We start from the raw sequence: 16,988 nt of genomic DNA on the forward strand, positions 1-16,988 counted from the left end.
GTCCCTGATGTACCTAAACAGTGGAAACCCCCTACAAGTGACCCCATTTTGGAAACTAGACCCCCCAAGGAACTTATCTAGATATGTGGTGAGAACTTTGAACCCCCAAGGGCTTCACAGAAGTTTATAACATACAGCCGTACAATTAAAAAATCATATTTTTTCCACAAAAATGATCTTTTCACCCTCAATTCTTATTTTTCCAAGGGTAACAGGACCCTAAAAGTTATTGGGCAATTTGTCCTGAGTACACTAATACCCCACATGTGGTGGTAAACCACTATTTGGGCGCATGGCAGAGCTTGGGAGGGAAGCAGCGCCATTTGATGTTTTTGGCTGGAATTGAGATCGGACACCATGTCGCGATTGGAAAACTCCTGATGTACCTAAACAGTGGAAACCCCCCACAAATGGCACCATTTTGTAAACTAGACCCCCCCAAGGAACTTATCTAGATGTGTGGTGAGCACTTTGAACCCCCCAGTGCTTCACAGAAGTTTATAACGCCCGGGCGTGAAAATAAAAAATTTGTATTTTTTCCACAAACACGATCTTTTAGTCACCATTTTTTTATTTTCCCAAGGGTACCAGGAGAAATTGGACCCCAAACGTTGTCCAATTTGTCCTGAGTATGCTGATACCCCATATGTGGGAGAAAACTACTGTATGGGCACACGTCGGGGCTCGAAAGGGAAGTAGTGACGTTTTGGAATGCAGACTTTGATTGAATGGTCTGCGGGTGTCATGTTGCCTTTGGAGAGCCCCTAATGTACCTAAACAGTGGAAACCCCCCACAAATGACCCCATTTTGAAAACTAGACCCCCTAAGGAACTTATCTAGATGTGAGGGGTAGATAAGCCCTCACATGAACCCCCAAGTGCTTTGAAACCCCCAAGTGAACCCCCAAGTGCTTCACAGAAGTTTATAACGCTCGGACGTGAAAATAAAAAAAATCATTTTTTCCCACAAAAATGATATTTTTGCCCCCAATTTTTTATTTTCCTAAGGGTAACAGGAGAAATTGGACCCCAAAAATTGTTTTGCAATTTGACCTGAGTAGGCTGATACCCTACGTGTGGGGGTAAAACACTGTTTGGGCGCATGGCAGAGCTTGGAAGGGAAGGAGCACCATTTGTCTTTTTCAACTCAGAATTGGCTGGAATTGAGATCAGACACCATGTTGCATTTGGAGAGCCCCTGATGTGCCCAAACAGTGGAAACCCCCAATTCTAACTCCAACCCGAACCCCAACACACCCCAACCCTTATCTCAACCCTAGCCCTAGCCCTAACCCTAGCCCTAGCCCTAACCCTAACCCTAGCCCTAACCCTAGCCCTAATGGAAAAATGGAAATAAATACATTTTTTTAATTTTATTATTTTTCCCTAACTAAGGGGGTGATAACGGGGGGTTTGATTTACTATTTATGGCGGGTTTTATGTTTGGCGGCTGTCGCACGCTAAAAGACGCTTTTTATTGTAAAAATAGCTTTTGCATCACCACATATTGAGAGCTATAATTTTTCCGTATTTTGACCCACCAAGTCATGTGAGGTCTTATTTTTTGCGGGACGAGTTGACTTTTTTTATTGGTGCCATTTTCGGGCACGTGACATTTGTTGATCGCTTTTTATTCCGATTTTTGTGTCGCAGAATGAACAAAAACCAGCGTTTCATGAATTTCTTTTGGGGGGGTGCGTTTACACCGTTCCGCGTGCGGTAAAATTGATAAGGCGGTTTTATTCTTCGGGTCAGTATGGTTGCAGCGATACCTCATTTAGGTTGTTTTTTTATGTTTTGTTGGTTTTATGCAATGAAAACTATTTTATATAAAAAATAATTATTTTTGCATCGCTTTATTCTGCGAGCTATAACTTTATTTTTTCGCTGATGATGCTGTGTGGTGGCTCGTTTTTTGCGGGACAAGATGACGTTTTCAGCGGTACCATGGATATTTATATGCGTCTTTTTGATCGTGCGTTATTACTTTTTGTTTGGCGGTATGATAATAAATCATTATTTTTTGCTCTGTTTTTTATTTTTATTTTTTAAGGGGTTCGCTAAAGGGGTTAACTAATGGGACCGTTTTATAGGGCGGGTCGTTACGGACGCGGCGATACCTAATATGTGTACTTTTATTGTTTTTTTTTGTTTTTTTTTATTTCCAAAAAATTGATTAATTTGGGGGAATATTTTTTTTTTTTCTAATTTATTTGGCGATTTTTTTTTTTTTTTTTTTTTAATTTATTTTAACACTATTTTTTATTTTTTTTTAAACTTTATTAAATAGTCCCAGGTGGGATATCACTGTCCTGTGACAGATCGCTGATCTGTCACATCACAGATCACTGTGACAGATCAGCAATCTGTCACAGGCAGTGCAGAAGGCTTCCTCATGCCTGCCCTTTGCAGGCACTGAGGAAGCCAGCTTCCTGCAGGCCCCCGAAGGCCCACGTCGTCATCTGGGATTCGGGGGTCTGCAGGAAAGGAGCCCCCCGCAGCAGCGCTGCACATTGCGCTGCCGTGGGGGGCTCAGGGAAGCACGGAGGGAGCCCCCTCCCTGCCGATGCTTCCCTTTAACCCCCGGTACACCGCGATCATGTTTGATCGCGGTGTGCAAGGGGTTAACGTGTCGGGGCGGTCCATGACCGCCCCTGACACATTGTGCCGGGTGTCAGCTGTGATAATCAGCTGACACCCGGCCGCGATCAGCGGCGCTCACCACGTGGGCGCCGCTGATCGCGGTAGACGTACTATCCCGTCCATGGGCATAGGGGCCCGGGTCCCATGGACGGGATAGTACGTCTGATGTCAGGAAGGGGTTAAAATAAGCCAAACTAGTTCAGTCTATTTCTAATTGTACTGTCATGAACTTGAACATTTATCAAGATATAGCTTTAGAGTCAGAGCTGTAGCTCTTATGTTTTTTGTAGTTTGTCTGTGCATTGTACGGTCTAACATTGGGTTGAAATTGCTGGGACTGTCTGTCCACATCTGGAAACTTTGTCAACTGTCTTGTTTTTAATTTGTACATAATCTTTTTTGTTGTAGAATGAGGAACTTCAAATTGTTTCGAAACAGCCTTGCAACCCTCAGTAGATTGGTATCAATAATTTCTTATTAATTTCTTAATGGAGTATGATTTGCTGAGTTTATGGCGGTGCACTCCATTTAATGAATCCAGTGCATCTTTTCAGTAGCAAGCGCCTTGCTAGAATTGCTACTCCAGTCAGTGTCTGGAATAGCATTTCAAGTATATGACATACTTGCACTGAATGAAAATGAATTTGATAGGTGAGCATAGCCACTCCCTGTCCCACCCCGGCTTCTTCCAGCTTTACTCATTTTGATTGATCGTCTTCAAACTGGTGTAACAATATCAAAAGTCACTAAATGTTTGCTCAACTGTTTTTGCCCAAAAATGTTGCACCTCTTAAAGTAATTTTTCAACCATGTTCTGATGTAAAAAGCTTTGATGAATCAGCCCCTACATGTTTTTTCATGTTGTGATACGTAAAGTCATAGAATTCAGAGGGTCACTTTAGTTTTTCTCATGGATGTAAGTATATAGGAATATAAATGTGTATTAGTTTTATTTTTTGTACATAACGAAGCACCCTTTTCTTCTTACAAATATGATGTTTCCTCTTGTTTTATTTAGTGCCCCGCTATAGATTACACAAGGCACACTCTGGATGGTGCTGCATGTCTTTTGAATAGCAATAAATATTTTCCAAGCAGGTAAGTTTTTTTTTTTTTGTTTTTTTTTTGTACATTCTATTTTACCTTATCTAATTTGCATGCAGAGAAATACTGCTATAATACAGATTACATCATCCAATCTTCACATATGGAAAACACATAAAATTGAGGATAAAATAAGTAAATAAAAATATATATAGTTAAGACATTGTCCAACTAATATAGATTCTACTCCATAATATTCATTCATGCTATTAAAAAAAAATATTACTTTACATTTATATAAAACTAGCTTTGCTCGTGCAAAATTTTTGCACATTGGTCGTCGAGGACGCAGGCAATTTCAGAAAAGGCAAGCTGGTCAAATGTAAATGTATTTCATGAGCTGATGGACAGACGTATGTATGTTTATGTAAAATAGGCAGCACTCAAATTAAATGTGAAATCACCGTTGAAACGTTGCCATCTGAGGATCAGTAAAGTATCCACTTTCTTCACATTTAACTTGAGTGCTGCCTATTTTTTTTCCTTTTGTCATTTTGGCTGTTTGGACACTGCTGAATAGGTTTTGCACCTGCTGTATTTTGGTAGTGCTGCCCTTTTTCTTGATATAGATAGATAGAGATATATATATATATTTATTTATTTCTCTAGTCACCTTCCACGACAGCCATCCATATCGGAGGATGTCTCCCCGCCCTAATGGGCGACAGGAAATGCACAAGAGGTTAAATAACCCTCCCCTTCCTGCTATATCCAGTGTTTTTCCTGTCCCCTATGGGGCATAAAGAGGCGGGTGCGGTGCTGTGCGGTCGGGATCCTCCTGGAGCTCCTGGCATCGTCCTCCCCATGCTGCATGCCATCCGGGCCCGCACGTGCACACCAGAGGTGGCGTCGGGACTGGTGCCGAACTTCCGGTTTGCCTTCCACCTGTGTGCCAGGCGGGTACGCATGCGCGGCCTGCAGCTACTGGACTGCGGGTGCGGTCCGGGGCCCCAGCCACCGGCCCTTCTGGGCTGAGCGTGGCTGCTCTCGTCAGAGGATGGAGCACCGCTGAGTGTGCAGGGGCAGCCGCTGAGCAGCTGGGGAATTCAGCTGTGGGGAGAGATGATTAAAATGACCCTCACCCATGGACCGAAGGGAGGAGGAGCACACAACACGCTGAATGGACCTCGGTTACTCTAATCCTGGTCTGGGTGCATCCAGGTAAGGCCATTATCTGTACAGTGACTGTGGCAGACTGACCATGGACAGCGACAAACCCTTACTGCCTGCTACTGCAGAGCACAGCGTCACCCTCCTACTGTAAGTAGCTGGGTAGGTCCCCCCTTTTCTGTCCAGCGTAGTCTCGGAGGTGGCTTAGTATGCCTTCTCTCTCTTGTAGGGAGACAAGGCCACTGACCCTACAAAGAATAAACCAGGTGTGGGTCCAGACCTCCCTCTTCATATAGGGGTAGCTTTGTCAGCCCTGCACGGACAATGTTTTACGTACAGAGCAGCCCTCCCTACTGGACAGTGTGTAAAAACTCTCATCGGACAAGAAGTCCAATCTTCTATGACGACATTTTCCCAGCCACAGCCCTTTCCTGCTAGGAGGAAATCGGCACCTGTGTAATTTGATTGACTCGGGTGAATTTGATACCTCTAATTCAGAGGATGCTTGGGAAAATGAGGGTTCCACTTCCACCCTCAGATCTGGGAATACTATCTCTTCCGAAGGTGCCTCCGGCCATTTTAGGCTGAGTGTGACTACATTCGTCACGGCCATTAAGCAGCTTGAGGCTGGGCTGGGTCGGGAATGAGAGACCAGATCAGTTAGTACGGGAGGAGGAAGTGGAATTCTCTATATAAGATGAGATGTTTGGAGGGGCTGAAGCCTTCACGGCTGGTAATGGCCCCCTCCCGAGAGAGACTTGGTGTCACCTCAGAATTTAGGAATCAGGTTTTCCCTTGGACGGAGATGGCTTCTTATGGGAAATCCCTAAAGTGGACGTGCAGGAGAGCGGCTCTTCCATTTAAGGGCAACTCTCAATGGCAAGCTTGCTCAGGAAATCCTGGGCCACCTCCACAACCCTGCTTAAGGCCAATATAGCCTCTACGTGTGTTACCGGGGCCCTGTCTGCTGGTGGTGTACGCCGGAGGATCACCTCACTCGGGACCTCCAGGGAAGAAACCCTTGACTCTTTCCCTATTACAAAAGCGACAGGGTTCCTAGTGGATGCTTCCGCTAAATCCGTCCAGGTAGCAGCAAAATCTGCAGTGTCAACCGGCCCTTCTAGGTTCGGCAGGTGGTGGCTGCTAAGCAGCTTGAGCCTGGGCCGGGACCCAAATGGGAGACCAGCCTGCAATTGCAGGTCACAGGTCATGCATTTACCTCTCCAACTCAGCCAGGGGAACTCTGGCTGAAAGCTGGGGGAGGAGACTTTGTCAAACGTCTATACGTTTCCCTTTCAGGGAAATTATGTGGCCCAGCTCTGGATGATATCCTAGAGAAAGCAACTGATAAAAAGAAGTCTCTTCCGGAACCTAGAAAACGATTTTTTCGACTCCCTCCCCTTGACCAGTCCTCCCAGAATTCACGGTTCTCCGGTCGGGGGCCGACCCTTGAATTTATGGATTGCAACAATCTATGAACCTCAAACCAATGGGTTATTTGCACCTTTCATTTTGGACTGAGATTGAGGTTCGAGAATCCTCCCCCTCAATGCCTGAGTGACGTCCTTGCAGGCGTACCTCCAAAAATCCTTGCTGTCAGACATAGACACTTCTGCAAGGCGATCTCCCCAGTTCCACGACAGGAGATAGGCAGAGGCCACTACTCTCGCCTCTTCATAATTGTAAAACCCTCAGGAAAGCAGGGTTATAATAAACTTAAAACCCTTGAACCAAGTGGTAAAGTACAGATGATTCAGGACGGAGCTGGTTAAGTCGGCAATCCCCCTCATAGGATAAATTGGGTGTTGGCCACAATAGACCTGAGGGACGCTTACTATCATGTCCCGATTCATCCAGACCACAGGGAATTCCTCAGGTTTGCGGTTTTCCAGGGTCCCCGGGTCAACCACTACCAGTTCAATGTCCTGCCATTTGGGGTGTCATCAGCCCCTCGAGTGTTTACCAAGATAATGGCAGAGGCAATGATCTTCATTTGCCAGCAGGGGATTTGCATTGTCTCATACCTAGACAACCTTCTAATAAGGGCTCCATCCATGTCTCGCCTGAACCAGGACATAGGAAAGTCCCTGGAGATTTTACAGTCCTTGGGTTGGATCCCCAACCAGGAGAAATCAGACCTTCTTCCTTCGTCAGGGAAGAAGTTCTTGGGGATACTCCTGGACTCAGGAAGGCTAACATCTTTCTTACCCAGGGAACGACAACTTGACCTTGTTCAGAGGTCCTCCAGGTTCGGAGACCAGAGAGCACCAACCCTGAGACTCAATGTCCATCCTAGGTTCGCTTACAGCGTGCGTCCAAACTGTTTCCTGGGCTCAAGCCCATACTCGGTTCCTTCGGTCCTATGTAATCCAGTGTTCGAAGAAGTATCGGAATACTCTGACCAAGAGAACCCTCTTCCTGGTCATGTGAAGACGTCTCTCCTATGGTGGCTGGACTACCAGAACCTCCAGCGGGGCATCAGCTGGGATCAGCTCTCCCTGGAAATTGTCACCACATACGCCAGAGAGTCTGGGGAGCTATAGTGGAGAAATCATACTTCCAGGGGGTATGGCCCCCAGACGTCAGAGCCAGCTCCTCAAATGTGAGAGAACTGAAAACTGTGGAGGAAGTGTTGAAAGCAGCATCAACCCCTTTCCAAATCATCATGTACGTGTATGCCCAGACAATGCGACTACAATGTCCTACATCCGACACCAAGGAGGCACGAAATTCTAAAACCAAAAAATTGGTAGTGGCAAATTTTTCTTGGGCAGAGAAACGTCAGTTGTCCATATCAGCAGGCAAACTTCCTCAGCAGGAAGGATGTTCATTCTGGGGAAGGAGCCTAGACCAAACAGTATTTTTGCCTCTGGTGTCAAGGTGGAGAAATCCCGATGTGGACCCTTTTTGCCAGCAGTCAAAACGCGAAGGTGGACACTTTTTTTTTCCCCTCAGTCCCACCGACGGAGCGTGGGGAGTAGATGCCTTCTCCCATCCGTGGCAGGTCAAGCTGGCTTACACCTTCCTTCTGATTTCCACGGTAGCGAGAACACTGCAGAAGATACGGGCAGAAAAAGTCTCTAGAATCCTAGTGGCTCCCTTGTGGCCAGGGGAAAGCTGGTATGGAGCCCTACAAAACATGGCTCAGGAAGGCCCAATACTTCTGCCCCTAGAGGGCCAGTCTCCTTTACTAAGACCCTCTACTGCACCCAGACCCGCACAGAATGAACCTTGCGGCCTGGCTACTGAAGCCGGAATTCTAATGGCTTAAGGCTTTTCTGAGGAAGTGATCCAAACTTTACAGGGCCACCGGCCATTCTAGGCTAAGCATGACTAACGCCATTTACGGGAAGATTTGGAAGATGTTCTCATCTTGGTGCTCCCTAAGTGCCTTGGACCCCTTCCATCCTAATATCACACAGATCTTAGAATTTCTTCAAGACGACTTAGTTCTAGGGCTCACTCCTAGTACACTAAAGGTACAGGTATCAGCTCTTAGTTCATTTTATAATCAAGATCTGGCAAGCCATCGGATCAAGCGATAAATAACCTCAGCAACTAGAATCTGTCCCAGACTCCGTAGTCAGTTTCTCCGTGGGACTTGACCCTAGTTCTCAAAGGCTTGACCAGGGAACCGTTGCACCACGGTCTTCCACGGCTCTGGAAAACGTAACACTAAAAACTGTGTTTTTGATAGCAATTACTACCGTAAGGCACATAGGAGAGTTACAGGCCCTTTCAATACAGGAGCCATACTTGACCATAACGGAAGATAGCATCTTTCTAAGGTTAAATCCCTCCTTTATGCCTAAGGTAGTCTCAAACTTTCATAGGTTCCAGGACATTGTATTACCTTCCTTCTGTAAAAACCCCTCCAACACAAAAGAAGCCTTTCGCACCCTCGACGTCTGTAGAGTAGTTCTCTTCTACCTCCAGCAGACAGAGAGTTGGAGGATTGACCAGATTTTATTTATTCAAATTTCCGGTCGGAATAAAGGCAAAAAGGCGGCAAAAATTTCAATCACGAATTGGATCAAGCAAGCTATCAGCCTCACCTACTCGTCACAGAATGTTTCTCCTCCTACATCTCTGAAAGCCCACTCTACTCGTCAGTATCAACATCATGGGCAGGAAGAGGGAACGCATCTTCTGAGCAGATATGCAGAGCCGCCACCTGGTCGTCTGTACATACATTCACCAGACACTATACACTAAATTTCAACAGGGATTTAACGTTTGGCAGATATGTTCTGCAGGCTGTTGTCCCTCCCTAAGAAATTAGTTGTTGGTATTTCTCCGATATGGCTGTCGTGGAAGGTGACTAGAGAAAATAGAATTAGTCTTACCGGTAATTCGGTTTCTAGGAACCTTCCACGACATCACTAATTTCCCTCCCTATCTGATACTCTACTGGATGATTCCTGCACTTTGGTGATAACTATACATGCTAGTGTGTCCAGAAAAAACACTGGATATAGCAGGAAGGGGAGGGTTATTTAACCTCTTGTGCATTTCCTGTCCCCCATTAGGGCGGGGAAACATCCTCCGATATGGATGTCGTGGAAGGTTCCTAGAAACCGAATTACCGGTAAGACTAATTCTATTATATATGAGAGAGATTGGTAATACAATAAATTGTTTTGAGGCCAAAAAAAATTTTCTGGTTGAGGTGCCACCTGCTGGTCATTGTGTCTTTCTGCAGGTTTATGAAAATAAATGTTTAAACTGTATTTAGTGATAAAATCTTGAATGTGTGGTTTGTTTGGCTGTTTTCTTGCTGAAGGGAGCATGTTTACCTTTCGTGTGATGTATCGTGTGTGTGAGGCGAAGATAACAGCGAAAAAGCAGTGCATGTTTACAAATGTGTTGGTAGTGTGCTTTCAGGTACTGTGGTGCCACCTGCAGGTCATTTTTCCTTACTGCAGGTTTATGAAAATTAATGTTTAAACTGTATTTTGTGATCAAATCGTGGATGAGTGGTTTGTTTGGCTATTTTCTTGCTGAAGGGGGCAAGTTTACCTTTCAAATGGTGTATCATTTGTGTGTGTGGGTGCAGTATGAATGGGGATACAAAGGAATCACCGAATAACTGTGTTTAGAAATAATAGAATAGATGTTACAGCCTTCTGTTCTAAGTATATGGCAGTTTGCATGTCAGCCTAATTAAGTGCTTGTGAATGCACGCCTAGCCATTCGAATCTGATCTAGAATCTGTGGTCCAGCGTTCAGTATGCATTTTCGGTTGTCATCTTCCTCTGCGTCCTCTTGTGTTGCGTCTAAATTAGATTTTTTTTTTTTGTTGTTGCGACTTCTATGTGAATACTTTGATCCAAGTCCAAATTTGATTTATCTCATAAAAACTTGTCCCTTTTAATTTCTTTAATCTCATTTTTTTTATTGCTGCAAGTTTTATTTCAATCTTCCTTTGAAACGTTTGATACTGAGTGGAAGTCAATTGTGATTTAAGTTCATTCCTTGCCTTCCCCCGATCAAGGTTCACCTGCTCATAATGACTAAGCTCATGATCAAGTTGTACCAGATTCAAAGAACGATCAATGTGCTTTTTTCCAACTTTTTTTTTTTTTTTTTTTAAATAAAATCTTGGTATTGAGTAATGCCTTTATGTACACACAGACCACAGGGAACTCTCATACAGGCCATATAAGAGTGCAGTGTTATTTTATTTTCCAGTGCTCTTGTACTGAGAGCTTTGAGATCATATTGCAATGAGGAAAAAATATATTTGTCTTCCTGTCCTGCATTTAAGGCTGTGTGCACACTGCGTATTTTCCCTCACGGAATTGGCCCCAAAACACTAGGGAATCTTTATGCCAGCAAAGTCAAGGAGAATCCTGAAGTGCTGTGCACATGATCAATAATTTTCCTTTCCGTATTTGTGCTGTTTTTAAATCTGCAGCATGTAAATTCTCTGTGCGTTTTTGCCATGTTTTTTACCCATTGACTTCAAATGAGTCAGTCAACTACGCAGCAAAAATGAAGGTATAAAAATGTTGGCGGATTTTGTGAGTTTTTGCTTGCGTTTTTACTGACTTCATATCGGGTGTTTCCCACGCTGTCATCTGTGTGACAGCGCCAGAAACACTGTCGTGGGTCTGATTGGTGGAACGTTACCACCCGGTAAGATTGTTACCGTCGGTTATAGCTCTGCGGGGTCACGATGTCAGATGTCAGCGTGACCCCGCAGATGTGATTGTGACCCACAGTAAAAATCTTTCTGCAGGTCACAGGCGTCGACTGATGAGATACTATTATTCCCATCAGCCGACGTCTTCTTTCACTGATTACAGGGGTAGCAGGTGGCTGTGTACAAAGTTAAAATAAAGAAAGAAATAGACATAAAAATCACTACAGTTGAAACCAGAGGTTTACATACACTATATAAAGATGCATATGCATGTTTTTTTCTCAATATCTGGATGACAAAATCAATGTTTTGGAGTGGCCATCACAAATTCCTGATCTCAATCCTATTGAAAATTTATGGGCAAAGCGGAAAAGGCCGGTGCGAGCAAGACGACCTAAAACTTGTATCAGTTACACCAGTTTTGTCAGGAGGAATGGGCCCAAATTCTGACCAACTATTGTGAGAAGCTTGTGGAAGGATATCACAAACGTTTGACCCAAGTCAGTCAGTTTAATTACAGTGGTACCAAATACTGATGAAATATATGTAAACTGTTGACTTTGCAGTAAGTAATAAAAATGCCTTAAAACATTCTCTCTCTCATTATTCTGGCATTTGGCAAATAATTATGTTAATCCTAATTGACCTAAAACTGGAAAGGTTTATTGTGATTTCATGTCAGATATTGAGGAAAACATGCATATGTGTCTTTTTATATACAGTAGTTGTATGTGAACTTCTGGTTTCAACTGTAAGGAGACTTATCACTTGAGGGCAGCAGGTGGGGAGAAGCTGGTGAATGACTTATAAGGTACATTTTTCTCTGAAGCGCTGTGGCATTTCAATGGGAGACTGACATACCTAGTAGATATCATACTGTCATATGTGCCGATTGTGGATCAGGTAGCATGTTTCACTGTGTCTTTCCAGCAGGCAAATAATCCCTTGCAAATGTAATCTCTTTACATTCAACAATTGGGCTCTTTTGACCAATTCCTCCGGTGTTCCAAATAGGTAATGACCACAGAGGTACTTAACAGAAGAAAAAAAAAATTGACCTTTCCCTTCCGACCAGAGAAAATCATGATTATATTTATTCTCCAGAGATTAAAACCTCAAGAAGCCCAGGACATAATGGCTATTTCCTTCTAGCCTTTAATTAAAGGGAACCTGACAGGACCCTCATGCCCCCTAAACCACCAGAACTTGTAGAAATTCCCTGCCTAACAGAACCTTTATAGTGTTTGAAACATAAAAAAATGTTTACAAAAAGTATTTGTAAAGACCGTTTTTAATATGGCTATCACCTATTGACTAATTGATGGAGCGTTTGTTGCCCCAGACTAGTCTGTCCTCTCTGTAGGTTATCACACCCCTGTGGGCGTGAGAACATGATTAGCAAGAGCCAGCCTCATCTCCTGCGCTCTTCAAAAAGCAACATAGAAGCTTGATCTTGGGCTCATCAGTTGACATCAGACGTCCTCTTTGATTTCAGACATGCACAGTGCGCTTCTGAATTCGAGAAGTGAACACATCACACCGACATCAGAGGCGCAATGACACATGGGAAAGAAAGTCGCGTGCATGTGCGAATTTTGAAGACCTTAGGAGATGAAGCTGGCAGGGGTGTGATAACATACTGAGTGGGCTGAATAATCTGGGGAAACAAAACGCCCGGTCGACTAGTCAAAAGGTGTTTGACACGTTAACCGTTGATTAGAAAAAGTATTTCTAAAATCTGTTTTTAATATGCCAAACACTATAATGGCACTGTTAGGCAGGGAATTTATACAGAAATATGCCAGTACAAATTCTGGTAGTTTGGGGCATGCGTGACCTGTCAGGTTCAATTTGAAGGTTACATTTATTTTTCATATATTTTAGTCCATGGGCTTTCAAAATTGCAAGACTTAAAAGATAACACAACTGACCTTTTACTCAACCCTCCTCAGGTCCAGTGGTCCTTATTGATCGGCTACTGTGTTGATCTCATATTTACAACACTCATAACCTTCACTGAACTTAGTGGCTTGTGCAGTCTGTTGGCAGAGCCACTGAGGTCAGTGATTAACTGCATCAGTTACAAAGACTATACAAATGTTACCGCTACAGCAGATCATCAAAGGATATTGATATTCAATTTATATCTGCATGTACCAATTCTTTATATTAATAATATGTATATATATATATTTTTTTTTACAGGGTTAGCATAAAGGAATCTTCTGTGGCTAAACTAGGATCCGTATGCCGTAGAATCTATAGAATATTTTCTCATGCATATTTTCATCATCGCCAAACATTTGATGAATATGAGGTATGTATAGTATTTTTAAAGTCTTGCATTATGTAGAAGAAAGCATTTTTTTAATTTGATTGGTTTCTTTAACAGATTTTAGGTGGACTTGAATTTTTCTCACTTCTTTAAGCTGAAGACTAAGCAAACATTTTATAATGTTACTTTATTTTTAAGTGATTTTTTTCCCCCCCCCCTTTAAAATCCATCACCACCATAAAAAAAGTTAAATTGGGGTTTAAGGGGCCTTATTCCTCAGTGTCGCTTTTTCACAGCACTGAAAATTAAGTAAATAGCATTACCCCTTACTGGTGAAAATGCAGCTGTGTATGATGGCTGATACCTTGCTGCATCTGTCCGAAACACAATTCATTACTAGAGATGAGCGGATCAATTTACGTGACTCTGGTCTAGATTCCAGGTTGGTGGCACCTGACAGACGAGAGGCCCACAAATCTTATGTTTTGGTGTCCCCGATGCTCCTTTTGATTAACACGGGCTTGTGCAAGGTCATCTGTGCACCACGTTGCACAGATGACGTTGCGCCAGCCTTGACAAATCAAATGCCACGCCAGAAGGTAAGCGATTCACTGCCAGGTGCCACAAACCTGGACGATGAACTGAGTCCCGCAAGTCTATCTGCTCATCTCTAACACCAATAGGGCTGTTTAACTCCCAAGATGCCTCATTCAATCGCAACCATGGAATTGGCATCCATGACTAACAAACCATAGAATCGTAGAGTAGGAAGGGACCTCCTGGGCCATCTGGTCCAACCCCCTGCTCAAAGCAGGATTTGCTAAATCATACCAAACAGATGTCTGTCTAACCTCTGTTTGAAGGCTTCTATTGAAGGAGAACTCGCCACCTCCTGTGGCAGCCTGTTCCACTCTTTGATCACTGTGTCAAAAAGTTTTTTCTAACATCTAGTCTGTGTCTCCTCCCATTCAGTTTCATCCCATTGCTTCTAGTCTTTCCTTCTGCATATGAGAATAAAGATGATCCTTATACAATGTGACAGCCCTTGAGATTTGTAGAAAGCTATTAAGTCTCCTCTCAGTTTTCTCTTCTGCAAGCTAAACATTCCCAAATCCTGCAACCTTTCCTCATAAGACAGGGTTTGCAGACCGGCCACCATTCTGGTCGCTCTTTTCTGAACTTGCTCCAGTCTGTTGTTTTTTTTTAAATGTGGCACCCAAAACTGGACACAGTATTCCAGATGACGTCTGACCAAAGAGGAGTAGAGGGCAATAATGATTTCACGTGATCTAGACTGTATGCTTCTGTTAATACATCCTAGAATTGCATTTGCCTTTTTTGCTGCTGCATCACACTGTTGACTCAAATTCAGTCTGTGATCTATTAGTATACCCAAGTCTTTTTCACATGTGCTGTTGCTTAGCCCTATTAATCCCATTCTGTATATGCTTTTTTCATTTTTATTGCCCAGATGTAGTACTTTGCATTTTTCCCTGTTAAAAACCATTCTGTTAGTTGCTGCTCACTGCTCCAGTTTATTTATATCTTTTTGAATCCTCTCTCTTCTCTAGTATTATCTATCCCTCCTATCTTTGTGTCATCAGCAAATTTAATCAGTTTACCCTCAATTCCTTCATCTAAATAATTGATAAAGATGTTGAATAATACAGGGCACAGGATAGAGCCCTGTGGTACCCCACTTGAGACTTTCTTCCAACTGGATGTGCAGCCATCTCTTTGGGTCCGATCACTAAGCCGTTATGAATCCACCTAACAATTGCCTTGTCCTTTCCATACTTAGCCATTTTTTCAATAATGATTGTGTGAGATACTTTGTCAAATGCTTTGCTCAAGTCAAGATATACTATATCTACAGCATTTCCCTGATCCACCCAATCAGTGATTCCGTCTTAGAAGGAAATTAAATTAGTCTGACATGACTTATTAGTTACAAACCCATGCTGACTCTGTTTAATCACTTCATTCTTATCCAGGTACTTACATGTTTAATAATTTGTTCAAAGATCTTTCCTGGTATAGAAGTCAGACTCACCGGTCTATAGTTGCCTGGGTCCACCTTCTTCCCCTTTTTGAAGATGGGAACAACATTTGCTCTTCTCCAGTTTTCTGGGACTTCTCTTGTTCTCCAAGAATTTTCAAAGATTATGGAGAGGGGTTCAAAAATTTCTTCTGCTATCTCCTTCAGTACTCTGGGGTGTAATTCATCTGGACCTGGAGACTTGAATTCATTTAGGCTAGCTAAGTGTTTCCTCACAGTCTTTCTGTTTATAGATATTCTAGATTCTTCTATTCCCTTAATAGGACAGTGAAGAACAGTTGATGTTACATTTCCTTTCTGAGAGAAAACAGATGCAAAATAGGAATTTAAAAGTTCGGCCTTCTCAACATTCTGTCTTACCATTTAATCATTTTCATCCTGTAAAAATCCTATAGCATCTTTGACTTTTCTTTTACTTTTGACATATCCCCAAAATCCTTTATTATTGCTTTTGACGTCTCTTGCAAGCCTCAATTCATTGTCAGCTTTAGTTAATCTGATTTGTGCCCTGCAGGTTCTGCAGACAGCATTATATTCTTCTTTAGATATGCCTCCCTCTTTCCATTTTATAAACATTTCTTTCTTCCTTTTTAGCATGTGCTTAAGTTCTGTGTTCATCCATCCTTGTTTCCTTAAATGCTTCCTATTCCTCCCTCTTCTTGGAATTGTTAACAATTGTGCTTTGAGAATTTCATTTTTCTAGATTTCCCATCCTTCCTGGACATTTTTGTCCTTAAGGATATCCAGCCATTTGATCCCTCCAATTCTCTTTCTGAATCCCTTAAAATGTGCCTTTCTGAAATCTAACCTTGAAGTCTGAGTCTTCACAGGTCTTCCTCCTCTAGTTATCCAAAATTCTAAAATAGCATGGTCGCTACCTCCTAGGGTCCCAGCCACTTTTACCTCCTCAACCATTTCCTCCCTGTTTATAAGGATTAGATGCAAGGTAGCAGTTCCCCTTGTTTTCTCCCCTACCTTTTGGAAGATGTAGTTGTCAGCAAGAGGGGAAATGGAGAACCATATCAGCACCCTGTGATTGCAGGTCATCATAGTTGAATTGGCAACTTCCGTTTAAAAATTAATGACCCCTGGGCTCGGTAGTATAATTATGCCATGCCATAATCTGGGTCTCCCGGGCTTTGCTAGGGTGATCCTGATAGGTCTCATGTATAGCAGTACAGAAGTATTGCAATGTTATGGACCAGGAATCAAAGTAAAATATAACTCTCATAGTAGGACTAAGTAAATATATATCATTAAAAATTTACATTAAAAAAGGAAAAATGCATGCAAAAATATCACAGAAGGATGTTTCACCAAAAGATGCAGATTTTATGCAAAAGCAAAATTAAACAAAAGTATGCATAATAGGTACAATAAAATTGTCACATTTATTTTGTGTGGTGAACACCATAAAGAAAAAATATACCAAAAACCACCTCAAAAGAATGACTTTTCATCATACTCAGTTCATCGTGATAGGACACATAAGTGGACCTATTACTGAGTACATATTGATAATTTGGAGAACACATGGTCTACTCTGCCATGTTACGTCGATGCAGTACATTGGTTGTGTGTGGGCATTTGTTTTCTTAAATTGGAGAGAGAATTATTTGATGTTGATAACCAATGATGGTGCTCTGGGACCT

General features: G+C 42.7%; 1 protein-coding gene across 1 annotated transcript in view; it reads left to right on the forward strand.

The window, feature by feature from the left end:
• MOB4 (MOB family member 4, phocein) overlaps positions 1–16,988 on the forward strand; it is a 189,075-nt gene that overhangs the window by 154,500 nt on the left and 17,587 nt on the right. The window contains exons 6-7 of the mRNA XM_073558087.1: positions 3,662–3,741; positions 13,208–13,319. Of these exons, the coding sequence (XP_073414188.1) occupies positions 3,662–3,741; positions 13,208–13,319 (192 nt within the window). The remainder of the gene's footprint in view (positions 1–3,661; positions 3,742–13,207; positions 13,320–16,988) is intronic.

Source organism: Dendrobates tinctorius, unplaced genomic scaffold, assembly GCF_039654945.1.
Source record: "Dendrobates tinctorius isolate UK_male_01 unplaced genomic scaffold, ASM3965494v1 ptg000254l, whole genome shotgun sequence".
Classification (NCBI taxonomy): Eukaryota; Metazoa; Chordata; class Amphibia; order Anura; family Dendrobatidae; genus Dendrobates; species Dendrobates tinctorius.